We start from the raw sequence: 21393 nt of genomic DNA, 5'->3' as shown, positions 1-21393 counted from the left end.
TACTTATGCAGGAAGTCCTTACTTGGAAACACATGTGTCTATAATCAGATACTCTAGAACTGAGCATCTGCTATGGCATCTGGGTTCACATGGCTAGAATTCACCTAGGTTTTACAGGGGGATGGCCATCTACTTCTTTATCCCATTTTCTTCATGTGTCTAGTTTTGGCTTCCTTGCGGTGTAGTGATCTCTGGGTGGGTGAATCTCATCTACAGTGGCTGACTTCCAGAAACTACAGATTTACGTTATGACATAACTTATAAGTTACACTAAGACATTAAGTAGCCTATAAGATATGAAATATCACTATAATTGCATGCTGTCAAAAACAAGTGACAACACAATGCAGATTCAAGGGGAAGGACTACAAAATCAAAACCCAAACCAAACAAACAACAGCAGCAGAAAACCCAATCTCCCACCATAATAGTAACCCTGTAAGACAGAGTAAATCTCAATGTGAGCAAATAGACTCACCTCTCTCCAATGGAGCTTATCATAGGTTTGAACTGCCGACCTTGAGGTAAACAGGTCAGTGGCATTAACAGAGACTACAAAGCTGTAAGTACTGGGAGGGGTAGCTTCTACCCAACATCGTGTGTGTGTGTGTGTGTGTGTGTGTGTGTGTGTGTGTGTGTGTGTGTGTGTGTAGTTTGTTTTAACTGCATTTCTTTCAGAATACTCTTTCAAAGGTAGAATTGACCATAAAAGGTGAAGTTGATATTACACTTGCTATGAATGTTTCTTATTAATGCAGGAAAATCCTGAAGATGGAAGGGCCAGTATTTACAAATCCGTGATCATCAATACTTCTAAGGAGATGATGTGCTTCAGTGACTATCCCATCCCAGATCATTTTCCCAACTTCATGCACAACTCCAAGATCCTGGAATACTTCAGGATGTATGCCAAAGAGTTTGACCTTATAAAGTATATTCGCTTCAAGGTAGGGAGTTTTTTCAGCTTTTTCGTGTTTGAGGTTCTTTGTCAAATAAATGAAAAATGTGATTTCACTTACAAATGCTTGTATTTAAAGATTGGCGTGACAGCCAGGGTGCAGTACAGCACCAAGGAAACACACATCCCTCGAGTTCCTTAATGTCCCCTCCCCCCGGCCCCCAACTATCCCGACCCCAGTTCTATCTTACAAGTCTGGCTAGGTCAGCCAATGTACACTGCTACAGATAAGAGCTCTCTTACACTCAGAATCCAGGACAGATAAACCCCTCAGGAGCCATATTGAGAGTAGCGATACCAGGAGGACAGGGGGAAGGTGGGGGGAGAAGAGGGAGAAAAGGAGAACTGATTGCAATGATCAACGTACAACGCCCTCCCCCTGGAGGATAAACAACAGAAACATGAGTGAAGGGAGACAGTGGTCGGTGTAAAATATGAAAATAAAAATGATTGATAAGTTATCAAGGGTTCATGAAGGTGGGAGGATGGGGGATGGAGGGGAAAAAAGAGATGCTGATACCAAGGGCTCAAGTAGAAAGAAAATGTTTGGGAAATGATGATGGCAACATATGTACAAATGTGCTTGACACAATTGATGTATGGATTGTTATAAGAGCTATAAGAGCCCCCTACTAAAATGATTTATTGAAAAATAAAATTTAAAAGATTGGCTTGGTAGGCTATGTATCTCTCCAACCTAAATGAAAACTCGACTCTTTGCCCACTCTGTGTGTGAAGAACAGAGCTTGTTGAAAGTCTTTCTTCTAGACTCTATGGCTGCAGATTCTGTAACCAATGCTTTCATTGCCTTTGTTTTATATGTTGACTACAATAAAGCATGAGATGAAGGCAAGTGTTTTTCCTCCATGGAGGGAAATTTTCCAACTTTCTCACCCCTCTGTTTGTCAGCTACTGCTTAGCCCTTTTAGGCACCCCAAAGTGCTCCTGGAGCGTTCTCTTGTTACCACGCCAACTCAGTGGGAGTTAGTTAGTCAGTGAGCAAACACATGAACTCTCGTGTCAAGGAGAGAACACTGAATTGGGGGACAAAAACTTGAAGTTCTGGTCCAAGCTCTGCCACAAATTAATTCGTGACTCACACAAGTGTTTCCTCTTCGATTCGTTTTGATTTCCTTCTTCATACAACCAGATGGTTGTGTAGACCATCGCCTGGGTTCCTTGTTGCTGTAAAGCCTTCCAGGAAGGAAACAGAAGTCTGAGAGGGCAGACTGGTCTTCAACATAGTCAGAGAGGGCAGACTGGTCTTCAACATAGTCAGAGAGGGCAGAAATCTAGGGGAACTGGTGAAAAGGCCAAATTTTCTGCCTTCAGATCATTCTGCTAAACCAGTGGTTCTCAACGTGTGGGTCATGACCCATTTGGGGGTCGAAAAACTCTTTCGCAGGGGGTCACCAGATTCATAACAGTAGCAAAATGACGGTGATGAACGTAGTAACAGAAATAATTTTATGGTTGGGGGTCACCACAACATGAGGCACTGTATTAAAGGATCGCGGCATTAGGAAGGTGGAGAACCACTGTGCTACACAATGCCTTTGCCTGTTGCTGAAGCAATAACAACATGGTACTATCCAGTGTGAAAAGCCCTGATGACACAGTGGTTAAAGCATGTGATTGTTTTACTAACCAAAAGGTTAGCAGTTCAAACCCACCAGTCACTTGACAAAAGAAAGATGTGGCAGCCAGCTTCTGTGAGATTTATGGCTTTGAAACCTTATGAGGCAGTTCTACTCTGTCCTACAGGGTCACCATGAGTCAGACAGAATTGGCTCGATGGCTGAGGATTTGGGTTTTCAGCATCCAGTGAGAATGTTTGGAGTTAGACATTCATAGCACAGTATTGTTTCTCTTCCTTTGTTGAAGCAACACTTATGAAGCAAATGTATTGTCGTGCTAATCATTGATGATCCAAAGATGAAGAAAAACAAAAACAGTAAGCACAGGGTAGCTGGAGAAACAAGAATAAAGAGACAGAAGAGAGCTGTCCATGAGCTCAAAGCAAGGATGCTAACTATTGGGGCCTGAGGTGTCAGGCCCCCAGGGTTCTTAGAGGAGAGGGCGCTCGTGCCACAGGAGAGCCAGACTGCGAAATGAAGTGAGGACTAACAGCTGGTCCAGGCAGAGGCACTCGTTTGCGTGAAAGCAAGAATATAAGAGAGAGGAACCAATAAAGAATGGCTAGGGCCTACAGGGCTTGGTACAGTGGAAGGGCAGAGAAAGAGGAAGGGCTTCAGTGAAATGCATGAATAGTGGCTGAATAAGTCCTCGGTATGGCTGTGAGGAGGGCACTGGACAGTGCAGTGTTTCATTCTGTTGCGTATAAGGTCGCAATGAATCAGAGCTGCCTCAATGGCACTGAACAACAATATCAAAAGAGCACACAGGGGCGTTTATCTGTATCAGACCACCAACTTATTATCATCAGTAGCAATTTAATATCCACTGGCACTACGGGCATTCTGACTCAGAGCGATGCTAAAGGAAAGGGTAGAAGTGCCCCTGTGCCCTGGTGGTACAGTGGGTTATGCATTGGGCTGCTAACCACAGGTCAACAGGTGCAAATAACCAGCTGTTCTGCAGTAAAAAGATGAGGCATCTTCTCCCATAAATAGTGACACAGTCTCAGAAACCCAGAGGGGCAGCTTTACCCTCGAGTGTTGCTGTGAGCTGAATCAGCTCAATGGCAGTGAGAATGAGAATGAGCGTGAGAGAGAGGTTTTACTCTGTAACACAAGGTGTCCCCATAAGTTGGAATTGACTCAATGACAATGGGTTTTAGAAACAGAGGAGATCCAAGCAGTCCCTGGACACACAGCTCTTGGTTTCTACTCCCAAAGAAAAGGAAGGAAACCAAAGTCTCAGAAAAAAGACCCATCGACAGGGCTGGTGGCCTGCATAAGCTACGACCCCACCTAACCTGAAACCAGAAGAGCTAGACGGTGCTGGGTCACGTCTACCAACTGTTCTGATAGAGCCTGATAGAATGGGAGAAAATCCTGGAACTGAACTCAAATTCATAAGAAGTTCCGACTTAAGGAATCAATGATGTGCACACAAAAATAACAGATGCTATCTGTGATTGCGTCACTCCCTTGAATGATCATCTATATGAAATCAAAAGATCAGCAATTATTTTAAAGCAAAGGTGGGAAACTAGGCGAACAGGGAACCTGGGAACAGTGACACCAGAATGCAGTTAAAGAGACTGTGGGCACATTGTTGTAAGGGCAATTAAAGTCACTAAACAATTGGTATATGAGGTAGTTAGTTTATTGTGCCAACCTGGATGATAAACACATGTGGGGTTAATTGAAGGGCGGAGAGATAAATGGCTTGGTGAGCTTCATCTTTCTAGTTCTCGGGTCTCTTGCTTTGTGATGGTCGGACCAGGGTGCAGCTGCCTTAGCCAGTTCCCTGCTTCAGCGGGCAAGGCTCACTTCCTGCAAGACATCCCTGAGGAGAAGCCACATGGACCGACCCTGATGCAGCCCTGGGTACTGGAGCAGCCGTGTGCCTGCCAGCACTGAGATGTTTACACATTCACTGACCTCGGCTTTCCTCCTACAGTTGGCATCATTGCGTGTGTTTTGTGAGATGGAGGAGGACTTTGTGGATTGGTGTTGGACATATAGGTTAATGGGTTAATGTTGGACTTGTGGGCTTGGGCAGCACTGGGTTGGGATGCTTTCTTGATGCACACTTAACCTTTTTATAAGACTTTCTCTTATACATGAGTTTCTGTGGATTTGTTTCTCTAAAGTACCCAGACTAACACAGTGTAGAAATCAGCTGATGTGTAAACTTTCACCTGAAAAACAGTAAATAGTATTTGTCAAAAGCAGCAGAGAGGAGAGGGAGGCCTAGCCTAGTAACTGCTGTACTAAGCCTGCCTGATACAGCTTTACTCACTGTGACCTGAGGCAAAAAAAAAAAAAAAGGTTTTTTCATTTGTGGGACATGAACATCAAATATCCCTGTATGAACTTCTTGTGTAAGAAATGGCCTCAGTCCTCTGTGTAACCCTCAGTAAGGAGAGTCCTGTCAGGGGAGGTGCCTGCTGTATAGGCTATCTTGTGGTGATTCGTCTTCTTTTCAGACCACTGTGTGCAGTGTGAAGAAGCGGCCTGACTTCTCTACTTCGGGCCAGTGGGATGTGGTCACTGAGTGTGACGGGAAAAGGGAGGTAAATGTCTTCGATGGCGTCATGGTGTGCACCGGCCATCACACCAATGCTCACCTTCCCCTGGAAAGCTTCCCTGGTGAGTAAGCAACCCTGAAGGAAGACCCCACACCATGCCCCTGAGCAAGGAGAGCATCGGGGTCTGAGGGACCCTACCCTCAGCATGAAGTCGTGTTTAATTCTGCAGGTGTCCCTGTGGTTTGAGTAACTACAATTACTGTTATTTGAGGGGGGAGGTAACAGTATTTCTGGAGATTTGTGGGGGAGGGGATTAGTTTTTCTCAGAATTAAAAAACATAAAATCCAAACATGGAGTTGTCACACGTCAACATAATGTTGCATGTAAATTTTTCATTAGTCAAGGAAGCAAGTAGAAATGTTGAGTTGTTAAGAGAAATGGGAAAACTTAAAAGAAGAGTGTAATTACAGTTTAGGAATTATATGTCAATGAAACTTTTTAAAAAGGAGGAAAAAGTAGTCTTTCCCCTGATTTTCATATTTTGAGGAAAATCATGCATACATAAATACATATCCCACTTGAAATGGGGGTAGGTGTTTTGAGGAAGGAAATGTTCTGTGGCAGTTTGGATTTGTGAGTCTGTCCGTGCACAGAAGGAACGGAAGCGGAGTACATTAAGCAGCCTATTTCTGATAAGGAAGCCAGCAGGTTCTGCTCACTCTGGAAAAAGACCATAGCCAGCAATGTTAGCGAGTAGCTGCGTGAAGGGAGACCAGGTGCATCTGACTGGAGAGGGATGATTTGGCAAATAATGTCCATCAGATCAGCCGTCACCTAGAGATCACGTGCCTTCCCTTGCAGGGATTGAGAAGTTCAAAGGGCAGTACTTTCACAGTCGAGACTACAAGAACCCGGTGGGCTTCGCTGGACAAAGAGTCATCATAATTGGCATTGGAAACTCTGGAGTGGATTTGGCGGTGGAGATCAGTCACACAGCTAAGCAGGTTTGAACTGAATTGCTTATGGCCCCCACCCTAGCTGGGAATCATCATGGAAGCTGTAGGTCGAGCCAACAGGGAGCGTGGGTCCCTGCATATAATCAGCAGTGACAGTGGCAAAGGTAGAAATGGGTGTTGTGACCTCGCTTAGTAATAAAATGATGGTTGCCAATGGAGCCAAAGTTCATTTCCATTGTTTGAGCTGGCCTCGCACTGAAGAATTCGTCCCTGCCCCTCTGCTCATTATCCCAACCAACCTGTTCTCAGCATATGTGTCTGGACCTGAGCGAGGTCACCAAGGTAGCACTTCAGTGAAGGACATGTAGTTGACTTGTACAAGTGCCGTGTTCATGAGACAGGGAAAATGACCGGTGGGCATGGAGTGTGTTTCACCCCGCAGTGGAAGGCTATCTTTTCGTCTGTGTTCGTCAAGCAGAAGAGATAGCCTACTCATTTCCAAAGACGACATGGGCATCAATATGAAAGGCATTCGCACTGTAGCACACACCAGCAGCTCTCCCTCGTCTTTCCACAGTTAGTGTCCGTACAGTCAGAATAGTGTTCACTCTTAAGCAATTTCTAGCTCCTTGGTGGTTTTATTCCATCATGTGACGGGGCTTCAAAAAGTTGCGGAAAAATGGAACTAAAGATAATAGAATTTTTCCACGCAATTTTGAAGTCCTCTTGCTCCAACATATTTTGAAATAGAAAGTATCTTCACTACAAAGTCCATGACAAGGACATGTCACTATTATCTTTTGTTTTTCATGTCTTGATATTAAAGCATAACTGCTAGCAGCAAGTGACAGATTGATCTTCAGTATCTTTAATGAAACCGTGTTTCTCCACAAATACGCTTTGATTTTGTTAACAGCAAAACCTAATGCTCCAACTTTGTTCAAGGGCTCACACCCAGTAACTATTCCAATAACACTTTGCAGTGCTGTTCCCATCTGTCACCACAAAACCTACTTTCGACATCACTCCATGAAGTAGTTCAATGGGCATATCAAGAAATACGTCTGTAAGACAGAGCTAACACATGTGTGGGCACCAAGATGGAAGTATGAGGATTCCTAGCCCCCACCAGGGGCTGGTCACATGGTCAGTTATAAGGGGACTGGACCTTACCTCCACTGAGTAATCACAGGTTGCCAAAAGAACCAAGCAGCAAGACTAGGTGGAGAGAAGATCGCTGTGTCCAGAAGGTTAGGTCAGCACAGTAAAACCCAGAGCTCTCCAGACTATATCCTACCTCCCCTTACTCAATTGTATTTTTGAGAAGTTGTTTATAAATGATTTTTTAAGTTAATGGACTAAACAAAAATTTAATGGACCTTAAATCCCAATGTGTGGTATAGTAATTCTTGTGGTGCAGTGCTATTGTGAAGAGAAAGATGTCCTTCTTGTGAAACAGCCTTCCTTACATTTCCTCTTAGAACTCCAATTTTAGAATCCTCTTGTTTGCTTAAAGTACGGCTATAGGGGGAGACCTGGATAAGGACTGTGATCGGCATTAGCATGTCTTAAATACTTCCTGTGTGCCACACTCTTTTCCCCACACACACTATTTAATACTCACAAATTCCTTGGGATGTGTGTACAATTATCACTTAAAAAAACCATTTTGTTAGGGGCTCATGCAATTCTTATCACAATGCATATATATGTCAATTATGTAAATCACATCTCTATATTCTTTGCCCTCATCATTTTCAAAGCATTTGGTCTCCACTTAAACCCTTGGCATCAGGTCCTTCACCCCCACCTCATTCCCCCCTCCCTCATGAGCCCTTGATAATTTATAAATTATTATTTTGTCATATCTTGCCCTGTCCTACATCTCACTTCACTCCTTTTTATGTTGCCTGTCTCCCAGGGAGGAGGTCACATGTAGACCCTTGTAATCAGTTCCCTCTTTCCAACCCCTTCTTCCTCTACCCTCCCAGTATCGCCCCTCACACCTCTGGTCCTGAAGGTATCATCCTCCCTGGATTCCCTGTGTTTCCAGCTCCTATCTACACCAGTGTACATCCTCTGATCTAGCCAGACTTGTAAGGTAGAATTCAGATCATGATAGTTGGGGGAAGCATTTAGGAACTGGAGGAAAGCTTTATTCTTCATAAGTGCTACATCGCACCCTGACTGACTCATCACTTTTAAGAAACAAACAAGGAACTTTTTCAATGAAGTTCTGAGCTCTTTAACAACTCATCAGATTTATACAGTCAGCACACACAAAATTCAACATGTATGCTCTCAACTGTGACATGTAAAAGTGCTTACTTATGATAGTGCTCATACAATAAAGTCAGAAACCCGGATGTGACTCTTTTAGGATTATCTCTTTGTAGACAGATTATCTTTCTCCATTAGAGCTTCCACAAAAGACTAGGAAGCAATGTACTTATGTACTGTACAATTCTGGGAATCCTCTCCAGAGTGCTTTGTAATATAGGAAAGTAATTCTTTTGCAAGGTAATAATGAATCGTTATCTACGCTGAAGATGGGGCTTCGGTTATCACAGGACATAGAAAACCTGACCTGTTCAGAAAGCCTGTAGTTCTACTGACAATCTTGGTCTTCCTCCACTAAGTATCAGTGAGACATCTCTAAGCAAAGGCTTTGGAGTCCCTCAGACCTCGCTTAGAGCATCAACTCTGAGACTTGCTAGCAGTTGGCATCGTTATTCATTGCCTCTATGCCTCTCTCTGTAAAATGGGGTTACTCAGACTTTTCGTGATTGGCTATTGTGTTGATTAAATGACAGTACAAATAAAGGGCCTAGCACAATGACTTAACACAAACAGAAACAATCATGTGCTGGGGAGACTAAAAGTTTTACAGGGCATACCCCCATTGTTGAGAAGACCCATTTGAGGAAGTAGAGAGTAAGAGCCTAACAAGGTGACTCTCAATGTTGCTGTCATTGAGTGCTGTCCAGGTGGTTCTGATCCATGGTGACCATGTGTACAACAGAATGAAGCACTGCTCTATGCCACTGCACGGTGGTTGTGTTGGGACCACTGTTGCAGCCTCTGTGTCAATCCATCTATTGAGGTGCTTCCTCCTGTTCCCTGACCCTCTGTTTCCCAAGCATTATGTCCTTCTCCAGGGCCAGGTCTCTCCTGACAACAGGCCCAAAGTCCATGAGATGAAGTGTTGCCAAACTTGCTTCTAGGTTGCATAGTGGCTGTCCTTCTAAGAACTATGCATTCTTCTGGCAGTCCAAGACATATTCCCTGTCCTTTACTGTCAGCACCCTTTAAATGCGTCAGTTCTTCGCACGTCTTCTTTGTTCACTGTCCAGCTTTCTCATTCATAGGGAGCATTTGAGGAGGACATGAATTGGGTCAGGTGCTCTTTTCCCTCAAAGTGGCATCCGTGCTCGTCGGCACTTTAAAGAAGTCCCACGCAGCAGATTTGCACAATGCAGTGTGTCATTCAGTGTCCTGAGTGCCACTTCCAGCTGAGGGTGGAGCAGCCAAGCTCTAAATCCTTGATAATGTCAGTCTTCCCATGGAAGGTGGTGTTGCTTGCTCATTGATCCAGGGCTAGGATTTTAATTCATTCTGATCCATACTGAAGGTTGGACCCTTCCATCTTCATCAGTAAGTCTTTCGAGTCTTCTTCACGGTCGGCAAGCAAGGCTGTGTCATCTGCAAGGTTGTGAGGGAGACTCCCTCCAATCCCGGTGCCTTGCTGTTCTTCATGCAGCCCAGGGCCTTGGGTGATGTGCTCACCAGACAGACGGAATAAGTTTGGTGGAAGGGTAGAACATTGACACCTTTTGTATTTTAAACTAGGCAGCATCCCCTTCTTTTCAAACCACTGCCTCTTGGTTTGTGTACAGTGTACCCATGAGGACCCCTGAGTTAGTGTGCTGGAGTCATCATTCTTAATAATGTTATCCATATTTGTTACATAGTCAAATGCCTTATTGTCAATACAAATGATAAATAACCGTTCAGTGTAGTAATATAAACGATGTTAAGACAAAAAACGCTGAGGAGTTTGGGTAAAATGATCTTCATGGCTTTAGATGAGTTCTGCAGTGTGAGTGCCAGAAAAGACCAGCAGCTGGAGAGCAAGGCTTCATGGGAAGCCGCTTTGAGCCACCTCTTCTAGTTCGAGGGTATGGACAATCAAGAGCAATCTGGATGTAATGACATTCAACAGAAATGCAGTGGTGCACAGAACAAGATACATGTGGAACAACGAGTACACCAATTCAATTGTAGGCATAGTGTTTGGGGAAAAAATAGTAGCAAATTAAAATTTTAAAGATTTTCCAGGGATTAACAAGCCAGTCTACAAGTTTGAGGTTAATGCTGAAGCTGGAGGGCTTTTGAAGAATTCTAAGCAAGAGAGTAGCAAAAGTGAACATTTTTTCCTCTGCTCCAGGTTTTCCTCAGCACCAGGAGAGGTGCTTGGATCCTGAATCGCGTAGGGGACCATGGATATCCTGCTGATGTGTTGTTGTCTTCTCGGTTTAAACATTTTCTGAAGAATATGCTTAGTCTGTCATTAGTAAACACATTTTTGGAAAAAAAGATGAACCAAAGATTTGACCATGAACTGTTTGGCCTGAAGCCAAAGCACAGGTATGTTCGTGGGTGGGAGCAGGGAGGTAATGGCCAAGGGACAAGAATAGGGACTGTTCATGTAGTTAACAGTAGAGCTACCACTACCCACCCAAAACCCAATACCAAACTCACTGCCAGCAAGTCACTTCTTGTTTCCAAGGCTGTAATCAATACTGGAGCAGAAAGCCTCATCTCTCTTCTCTGGAGGGGCTGGTGGGTTCAAACTGCTGACCTTGGGGTTTGCAGCACAATACTTAACTCCCCATGCCACCAGGCTCTGTGCTCACATGTTAAGAAAATCCTCAGATCTACAATCAGATTTCCTGCCTTTTCTTCCACAGAAGTCCAACATCTACTGGCCTGTAGGTTTATCGTTTGTGCTGCTTCTTGGCATGTCCCTCTTCCTCCCTTCCCCAGGCATCCATTCTGCTTACAAGATGCCCATCAATGGCACCAACCCAGTGGTGTTAAAGAGCAGTGTGCAGCATGCATTCATTAATTCTGCAAACAAACATTGAGCTTCCGTTAAAATCCAGGCATTCTCTTGGGCATGAGATTACAGGGATAAAAGACAATAGTCATACTAATACCAATAATAAGACCTTACCTTTTAGGGATTTACTATATGATAAGCACAGCGTTAAATGAACTGCATACAGTATCTCATTTCATTTCATTCGTTTCATTTTCATTTCACAGTCATATAGATTGGCACTGTGTGTGTCTTCGTTTAACAGATATAGGCCTTGAAACTTAAAGAAGCTAAATAATTTGCCCAAGGTCACACAACCTAGGAATTCCAGGCTCAGCCCATAAATAGATTTGTAAATTAACATTTGCTATTTTTACTTCCTCTCTCCCTCTCTTAAGAGAGTTAGATAAATACATACATACATATATACATATAATCATTCAGACATGCTACCCAACATATTTCTGTATATATCACCTAACAGAAAGAATCTTAGATATTCTCCTATAAAATCATAAATATAATGATCACATCTGGGAAATTTAACATTGATTAAATATCTCTATAGATTATATTATCCATATTTAAATTTCCCCCAGCTGCGCCAACAATGTTCTGTATAGTTTCTTTTAAATCCAGAACCCTGTCAAGCCTCACACCATTCTGTTTTGTTTTCCTGTCTCTTGACTGGAACAATACCTCAGCTAATTTTCTACAGTTGTTTTTTTCTCCAACATGACCTTTTAGAAGAATCCCAAGCCAATTGTTTTGAGGAATGTCTTTCACTTTGAACTTGTATTGCTTCTTATTTTCCGGCCATTATTTCCGACACAAATAGTACCCTGGTAACCTAGTGCCCTTCTCCATGGGTCACTTCAGGTGGTGCATGATGCCAGTCTGTCCCATATGAATGATACTAAATTTGATCACTTGGCTGAGGAGTTTCCCACCAACTTCCTCCACTGTATAAAGATGATTCCCTGTGAACGTTATCAGCTGGGTGATACTTTACACTTGGTCCACTGGCAACCACTTGCACAATTACTGTCATGCCTTTATTCCCTGGTGGTTGGAAACTCTGTTGCGGCTTTATGGAATAAAAGGAAATAGCCAGAAAACTAGGGTAGGGGAGCAATATTACAAGTACAAGGTCTGTAAGTTGCCAAAATCATGCTCTTGGACCAGCATCTGTTTAGGTATGAATAGATTATATGGCATATATATGGTTGAAGAGTGAACTTCCAGGTTTATCAGGCAGGTGCATGAAAACCTTTGCATGCTATACTAAGTATAAAATTTCTAAAACAGTTTGAAAGAGGTCTAGAAGATACATCAAAGAGGGATGGCCAAGAGGCTCTAAAGACAATTGTAATCATGTAGGCAAAAAATGCTGGGGCCTAAAAGCTAAGGTGGAATTGATAGAAAACAGAGAAAATGCTTCTGTGGATGTTAAGGGGAGAAAGAGAAAAGCTGTGGTGACCCAGTGGTCAAACTCATAGTTCTATGGTTGAGCAAGTTCGTAGGCAGTGGTGCTGGTAATGGGAAGAGGTAGAAACTATAAAGATGGGATTTCAAAATAATTTTAAATCTATACCTGAAATTATTAGATTCAAAGTTGAACCGAATGTAAGAAACAAGTTAATTGTTTTTTAAACACAACCTGTTTCGCAGGCTAGATCAGCTCTATTCAAATGGGATGGCCTGAGGATTCTGAGGATCTGGGACCTTAGGAGCCAAGGATTCAGACTGCTTTTTAGAAAGATACAAAATAATGAGAATCCTACTTTCCTTGTGTTTCGGTACCCCTTCCTATGCTGTGCCAATGTCATACTACTTAATAGGCCTAAAGTAACTTGAGGACCTCATAGAAATCCATTCTGCAATAAATTCTGTGTAACCTTGGGCAAATCCCTAACCTCTCCGGCTTCAGTTTCCACATCAATAGACTCTGGATGAAGGCCTGTCCTACCTCCTTCATGGGCCTATGTGAAAGTCAAATAAGTTACTGTGCTGAAAAGGAATTATATACATGTAATTTATAATACAATGTGGAAAATGATGGCCTACATTTAGCTGCAGGGGTTTTGCGATTGGAAATAAGATTAAACAGGATTCTAACAGGCAAGTTCAGCCTGGTGGATACATATATGGGCAAAAATGATTGACCTGTCGCTTTGTCATATAACAGAAAATAGTATGATTCCCTTGATAAATTATTTATGCATTCCCCAAATAAGATGCCTTTTTTCTTCACTCTTACAACATTCTCCTTTTTAATAGCAGCATCCAGGTTCCAACCTCTGCTCCGAGATCCTGACCTGTACCAAGCATGTGTAAACTAGATCTTTCACAAATTTCCCGGATAAGCCACCCAGTTGATCTCTGCAATATTGCTTAACCACCTCTGTCAAAGCAGGCTTTTATTTACACAGTACTTTCTTTGGGGGGTGGGGGGGTTAGTTTGTTTTGGATCTTTCTTATGATTGCTCTTCTTTCTCCATCTGTTTGTCCTTATCATGGCTTACAGAGCTCTGAGTCAACATCCAACAGTAAACGATGACTTGCCAAATCGCATAATTTCTGGACTGGTGAAGGTAAAAGGAAATGTGAAGGAGTTCACAGAGACAGCTGCCATTTTTGAAGATGGCTCCAAGGAGGAGAACATTGATGCTGTTATTTTTGCCACAGGCTATAGTTTTGCCTTTCCTTTTCTTGATGAGTCTGTCAAAGTGGTCAAAAACAAGATATCCCTATACAAAAAGGTCTTCCCTCCTAACCTGGAAAAGCCAACTCTTGCGATCATAGGCTTGATACAACCCTTGGGAGCCATTATGCCCATTTCAGAACTTCAAGGACGCTGGGCCACACAAGTGTTTAAAGGTGAGTGACGTGCAAGCTGACCACCTGTTATTTGTTGGTGTGTTGGGTTCTGCTTATGCATTTGATTTTAATATAAGAGCACCTGAATCTAAAGTAATGATATATACAACCTGGGAAGTTTTTTCAGAGTAGCCATGCTCTGACGCCATCTCTGATGATGTGTACTTAGTAAGTCTGCAATGGGATGGACATAGGATTTGGGGGTGGGGGGAGAGTCCTCCTCAGAAACATGCTTTTCAATGTACAATGTACAATTCCAGATTAGATTGTACCAAACCTGATTTTTTAAACAAAAAACAATTGCCATCAAGTAGACTTTGATGGGATTTTCAATGACTGGTTTTTCAGAAGTAGATCTGAAAAATCAACTTTCTCTCAAGGCACCTTTGAGTAGGCTTGAAATTGGTCTCCACCAGAAGTTTTTTATTTTAGGAGACAAATATATTTGTGAAGCAAAATCATTTTTCCCATTACAGATAGAAAAATTAAAATAAAGAAATGATGTGACTTAATCTCAGATACATGGTGAGAGCGTAGTCCAGATTGTGGAAGACCAAAACCTGTCGAATTCTCACTTCCCCTGCATAAATTCAGTCCCACCGTCTTGGCGTTGCTCGCCTGTTCGATTTCAGTTGCCTAGCCTTGGCTTCTGGTCTCAGCCTGGCTCCTTTGCTGTGTCCCATGGTGTCCGTGCCATAGCCTCTGGTGCCTCTGCTCTTGGTTTCCACCACTTTAGATGGAGATCTCAAACATGCTCCATGGATGGTTCTTCTTCCGGTGGCCCTGGCATTCCTCTGTGCTTCCAAATGGCTCTTATGCACAGAGGAATGGCTTTGATGGAGGTGTGGTTTCTGTCTGCAGCAGACCATACTTCCAAGGAAACAAAGGCTGGTGAATTGGTTCACACTCTCTAGTAAGGTGGCGACTCAGATTACATCCAGATTTAATCTTGTCCATTAGCATAATAGAGAAGTCCCTCCAAAATAGGCATAAACCAAAAATAAGAATTCACTGACACTGAGGAGTGAATTTTAACTCATAGGACCCTATAGGACAGGGCTGAACTGTCCCTGTTGAGTTTCTGAGACTGTAACTCTCTTTTTTTAGATCTCGAAATGTCCTATTTATTTATTTATTTTTGTTGCTTTTTTTTTTTTAGTCGTTTTATTAGGGATTTATACAATTCCTATTACAATCCATACTTACATCAATTGTGTAAAGCACATTTGTACATTCATTGCCCTCATCATTCTCAAAACATTTGTTCTCCACTTAAGGCCCTGGTATTTGCTCCTCATTTTTACCCCTCCCTCCCCGCTCCCCCATTCCTCATGAACCCTTGATAATTTATAAATTATTTTGTCACATCTTTCCCTGTCTGACGTGTCCTTTTACCCACTTATCTGTTGTCCGTCTCCCAGGGAGGAGGCTATATGTAGATCCTTATAATCGGTTCCCCCTTTCCAACTCACCCTCCCTCCACCCTCCCAGTACCATGACTCACACCAGTAGTCTTGTAGGGATCATCTACCATGGATTCCCTGTGTTTCCAGTTCTTATCTGTGCCAGTATACATCCTCTGGTCTAGCCAGATATATAAGGTAGAATTGGGATCATAATAGTGGGGGTTGGAAGCATTTAGGAGCCTGAGGAAAGTTGTTTCATCGTTGCTACATTGCACCGACTGGCTCATCTCCTCCCCAGACCTTTCTCGGGGATGTCCAGTGGCCTACGAATGGGCTTTGGGTCTCCACTCCGCATTCCCCCACTCATTCACAATGATATGATTTTTTGTTCTGATGATACCTGATACCTGATCCCTTCAACACTTCATGATCACACAAGCTGGTGTGCTTCTTCCATGTGGGCTTTGTTGCTTCTGAGCTAGATGGCCGCTTGTTTATCCTCAAGCCTTTAAGACCCCAGGCACTTTATCTTTTGATGGCCGGGCACTATCAGCTTTCTTTACCACATTTGCTTATGAACCCGTTGTGTCTTCAGTGATTGTGTTGGGAAGGTGAGCATCATAGGATGCCAATTTAATAGAACCAAATATTCTTGAATTGAGGGAATACTTGAGTGGAGGCCCAATGTCCCTCTGCTACCTTAATACTAAATCTCTAAATATATGCACATAGATCTATTTCCCCATCCTCATATATATTTATATATGTACTTGCCTTATTTAGACCTCTATAAATGTCCTTTGCCCCCTAACTCTTTCCTCTATTTCCCTTGACTTTCCTCTTGTCCCACTAGAGACTGTCACTCTTTATAGGAGTGGAAAGTCTGATTTTTCTCCCAAGGAGTACCTGGTGGTTTTGTGCTTTCCAAGATGCAATGGGCTGCCCTTGAAATTATGAGGCATTCAAGCAGAATTGGAAAAGGATGCCACAACTGGATGGCATGTAGGTTTAAGCATTAAATAGGGAGAATCTAGGATCTTATTAAAATAAAACAATGCCAGAAAAGTCCAAATTATTTTGATGAATGTTTCACATATTTACTAAAATGTCTCTTGAAATTCTAATTTCTTCAGAATTATGCTAAGAAGACAGATGATCCAAGTCTGGTAGAGTGGGTGTGGGAGGGGAGCTCAGAGCCTGCTTGACAAATTCCCAGATAAGCAGGCATCTGTTTGTCTGGAACGCAGGTGTTAATGAGCAGGAACTATTAATTACACATAACTCTATAGAAACAAGCTAATGACTACTTCTAAAAGTCAGATTACTTACCACCTTAAATGTTTGACCTACATGGCTGGCCCTACTATGAGACATGATGCCCCTCAGTGACTAAGGGCGATACAGGGGACAGCACCGGAGACACAGTGTGGGAATTGCACCTGACCTGATCCCACCACACCGAGGCAAAGCACTGGGGGAGTGCAGTGGAACAGCAAGGGAATGGAGTGGCAAGGTCCCAGGGAATGCTGAAAGTGGACTTTGGGGCCAGGGCGTGGTGCCCCAACAGACTGGACTGGAAAACACTCCTAAGGGCCAGCAAATGATCCCTGAACGAACTACAAGCCTTTCTTTTGTGAAAAAAAAAAATGTTTGACCTGGGAAACCAGCTAGCAGCCATGCTCTTCCAGCTGAGTATAATGATTCTATTTTAAGTTTCCACAACCACATGTTCTAGTAGCGACATCTCCTCAGAGGAAAATGAGATCCCCATCACCAGGGAAGGTTAAGCAATAGTGAGATTACCACTCGAATAGCAGATGTGTAGAGAAAAAGTGTACATTAAAACCAGACCCACTGCCACTGAGCCTGTTCTCATTCACAGCAGCCCTACACAACAGAGTGGAACTGCCTTCCAGGGTTTGCCAGGCTGTACGTCTTTACACAGCACCCCGCCGCTTCTGCCTTCAGAGTGGCGGGTGGGCTCAAACTGCTGACCTTTCTGCTAATAGCGCAACACTTAATTCACTTTTCTTCCAGGGTTCCTTCAGGTAAGATATATTCCCGTTCCGAAAGTCTTCCTGACAGAACTTGGGATATGGATCAAATTTTCTGGGTATAAGGATATGTCTGAGTTTAGCACTGTTTACATTAACCTTAAATACCCATGTTTGTTTATGTCATTGATGTCATTTATTTTTTGCCTAGTGCTGGAACTGTTTGTCTATCTGCGATTGGACTCACTTGTCAAGATGATTACTTTGTAAAAGTCTCTTTGAAATTAATAAAGTTTATCCACTGAGGGCTATGTACAAACATGTATGACGTATATCAACATGAATAATCTGCAATCCCTGTTTTCAAATATGCTCGTATAGTTCAGGGAAACACATGAACATGAATACCAAAAGAACTTACTTACAGATCCAGCTCTACTCTTAGGCACTCGTGTGTGTGTGTGTGTGTGTGTGTGTGTGTGTGTGTGATCCTCTGTTATACAGACTGAGTCCCACCAAAGTGGGACTCCTTTACCTACACAAAAGGCAGAATTGCTACAAAAGGTCTCTGAGCAACGACTCCATGGGTTGGCAAACTCTTGAGACTGAAAGGCCACTCTTGTCCCTCACAGTAACTTAAAAATTATTTGAGAGCCAGAAATACATTTCTACAAACAAATGAAGTCACTATGGTTTGAATAATATCCTTGAATTTTTTTCAATTGTATTTCAAAGCCGCATGTTTATACTGAAAGAGCCACATGTGGCTGGCAAGCTGCCGTTTGCTGAGCCCTAATCTACCCCATGACATTGTCAATATGAATGTCATTTCTCCACCATGGAAACACACACTATATTGGTTTGATCAGTAACAAAAACTCACTACCATCTATTGATATCAACTCAGAGCGACCCTATAGGATACAGGAGAACTGCCCATAATGTTCCAAGACTGTTATGAGAATAGAACACCCCATCTTTTTCCCACAGGTGGCTAGTGGTTTCAAATCCTTAACCTTTCAGATCGCAGCCCATCTAGTAACCACGATGCCACCAGGACTCCTGGTATCAACAGTGGGTAACTAAAAATATACGTTGTCCATATAACAACTTAGTTTGAAAAGGGTTACTCATAAAAACCTTGAAGCACTTCATGAACTTAAATAATTTTATTCTTTAAACATTTTAAATGAAATTAGTTAAATAAATAAAGGAAGAAAAAATGGTATCATGAGTTGGCCTTGACCTTTACTTCCACCCTCATCAAAGTAAGAAGTTTAGGAGGTGAAGCTTCTCTTCCATAAGAAGTGAGGGGTAAATGGGTATAAAGAATTTACTTCCACTTCCTTCTCTCTGTTCTGTATAGCCTCTTTGAGATGAAGAGTACAGTGAGACATGCTCCCTCATTCCCTTGCCCTTTAATATAGCTTTCATAGTCCATATATTTTAAGGCCTTTTGTAATTTCCACATGCCTTTATTTTATTTCCCACTGGAAACACTATATGAAAGTGCAAGTAGGTATTGGTTGGCAGGCAGAGTAGGAGAAATAGCTTCCAAAGAGAACGCACCACCCCTGGCCATCAAGTCAATTCTGTCACATACAAAAGCTCACTGCCCTTAAGTTGATTCTGATTCATGATGACCGTAATGGACAGAGTAGAACTGCCTCGTTGGGTTCTGAGGGCAGAACTCATCCAGGAGCAGTCAACCCCATCTTTCTCCGGAGGAGCGCCTGGTCGGTCACACTGCTGACCTTACGGATAGAAGTCCAATGAGTGACTCACTGTGCCACTAGGGAACCTTGATGGACACATGGTGATCTCATAGAGGGTTTCCTAGGCTATAAATTTTTACAAGAGCTAATAGCCTCATTGTTCTCCTGAGGCATAGCTGGTGGATTTGAACTGGCAACATTGCAGTTAGCAGCCCAACATTTACCCATCAGCACCAGAGTAAATAGAAGAGAGTGAATGGTAACTTTCAGAGTGAAAAAAAAAAATAGTGTGTATTTTGAATTCTCCATAGCATAGTAATTGTTTACAGCATTATTGCTCTCAGTGAGTTAATTTCATACTTAAAACAAAAATTAAAAACACCAAACTTTTCTCTTTAGGAGTAAAGACATTACCTTCGCAAAGTGAAATGAAGGCAGAAATATCTAAGGCTCAAGAAGAAATAGAAAAAAGGTAAGAAACTCTCCAAGGATGTTATGTAGTTATTTTTCTGCTTATTACTTAATGGGGACACTGTGTTGTTGCTGTTGCTTGGTGCCTTAGAGTCAGTTTTGACTCACAGGGACCATCCTTATAACTGTTGCTGTATTTGAGCCCATTGTTACTGTGTCAACTCATCTCATTGTGGGTATGGTGTTGAGAAGGGCTTAGGTTACATTTTGGGTCAAGGGAAGCCAGCCCCTAACACATCATTACCGGTCCGGTAGGTGCAATTGTACAGCGATAATAAGTAAAGATCACAGTAAAGTTACAGAGCGCATGAGAGATAGAAAAGAAGTATTGAAATAAACGGAGTCAGCCCCAATTCATGGTAGCACGCGCACCTCAGCCCCACTCAGTGGTCCACGTGGAGGGAGAGAGAGAGATTTTAATGCTAGTCCAGGTTTTTTATATTCTCTGGGGTCATGCAAACCCCTTAATTACAGGTGAGGACATACGTCACAGGAACGGGCTGTGCTATAGGTAATAATGAGAGGGGGTGGTTTATGGACATACATGCAATAGGAAGAGGAAGGAGTGGGGATATACATGTGACAAGATGGGCGGATCCTAGGTTTAGGATGGCTGCTTAACTTTGACCTGTTCTCTGGGTCTCCATAGGATCCATTATCAGTAGAGTGTAAACCCCACCTACAGGAACCAAGTAGATGACTGCAGGCCATTGTCCTTAAGAGCAGGGAGTGGGGCCTACTGCAGTCTGGCAACTGATCGCCCTCTGGGAGGATGCCTGTGAGCATCTGACCTCCTCCCACAAGTCCCCTTTTTGTTTTATATATAAATTTCAAAGGCCACATGGGCAACATGGCTATTTTCTATACATTAAAAGCTGACAAGGCAAAACTTCATGATCCAATTAATATAGCCAAAAATTCGGCCCTAATAGAAACATTTAGAATCCAGGCGCTGGGGATAAAGACCCCTTATGCCCATTTATTATTGGTGAAAGGTATGAGTGATTGGATACTACGGCGGGAAGAAGTAGAGCCAAATAGGACTGTCTGCTTCTGGAGTTAAAGCTGTTGGTCACACAGCAACCAGCTATGTGCTTCTAAGAGACAACCTCAGATCAGCACCATATAGGAGGGTAAAGTGAGGAACAATGTCATGAGAATGTGATTAGGACTTACCTATTACTCACAAGGGTGGAGGTCCCTCCACCACTAGAAACCTAGCCTTCCAGGCTCCTTTGCGGAAACAATGAAGAATTCATCCTTAAACACTCTCTTCCCGTTCTCTGCTCCTCACGGTGTTTGCCTTACGCACGAACTTCAAAAGTGCCATAGAGGCCGTGTGATTCTCCCCCATAAGCCTTAGCTTTCTATAGAAGCAACACGTGGCAGCCAGGACGAAAATTGTGATCATGAGCAGCACTGTTAGGCTGGAACCCAGGCTATGAGAAATACTTTGAACCCAAGCACGAGGGTCCAATTCTTCCATGCCCTTCACCAATTGCTTAATTATATCAGAGCCAGGAGATGCCTCAAGCCTGTCTTTGAATGTATAGAAAATATCCTTTGTAAGCTGATCAACATCTAATAAAATGTTTCCCTTAAACTCTTGCAAATGTTTCCTAATCAAATCCCAACCATGCAATGTTACATTATATAGGTAAGGAGTTACACAGAAATCAGTTACATTCCAATCATATTATAGCATTAATTAACAAGTCCAAAATCTTTCAGCAAAACAACAGTCTGTAGTAA

The 21393-nt window shown here is 42.7% G+C and overlaps 1 protein-coding gene across 7 annotated transcripts in view; it reads left to right on the top strand.

Annotated features, from left to right (window-relative positions):
• FMO5 (flavin containing dimethylaniline monoxygenase 5) overlaps positions 1-21393 on the top strand; it is an 83312-nt gene that overhangs the window by 55997 nt on the left and 5922 nt on the right. For all 7 annotated transcript variants that reach the window (XM_075560399.1, XM_075560390.1, XM_075560423.1 and 4 more), the window contains 6 exons: positions 759-947; positions 5076-5238; positions 5980-6122; positions 10522-10721; positions 13703-14055; positions 19570-19642. In XM_075560399.1, coding sequence (XP_075416514.1) covers positions 759-947; positions 5076-5238; positions 5980-6122; positions 10522-10721; positions 13703-14055; positions 19570-19642 — 1121 coding nt within the window. The remainder of the gene's footprint in view (positions 1-758; positions 948-5075; positions 5239-5979; positions 6123-10521; positions 10722-13702; positions 14056-19569; positions 19643-21393) is intronic.

This window comes from Tenrec ecaudatus, chromosome 1 (assembly GCF_050624435.1).
Source record: "Tenrec ecaudatus isolate mTenEca1 chromosome 1, mTenEca1.hap1, whole genome shotgun sequence".
Classification (NCBI taxonomy): domain Eukaryota; kingdom Metazoa; phylum Chordata; class Mammalia; order Afrosoricida; family Tenrecidae; genus Tenrec; species Tenrec ecaudatus.
Note: the sequence above shows the minus strand (reverse complement) of the source record. Positions and strands in the feature narration are given on the sequence as shown.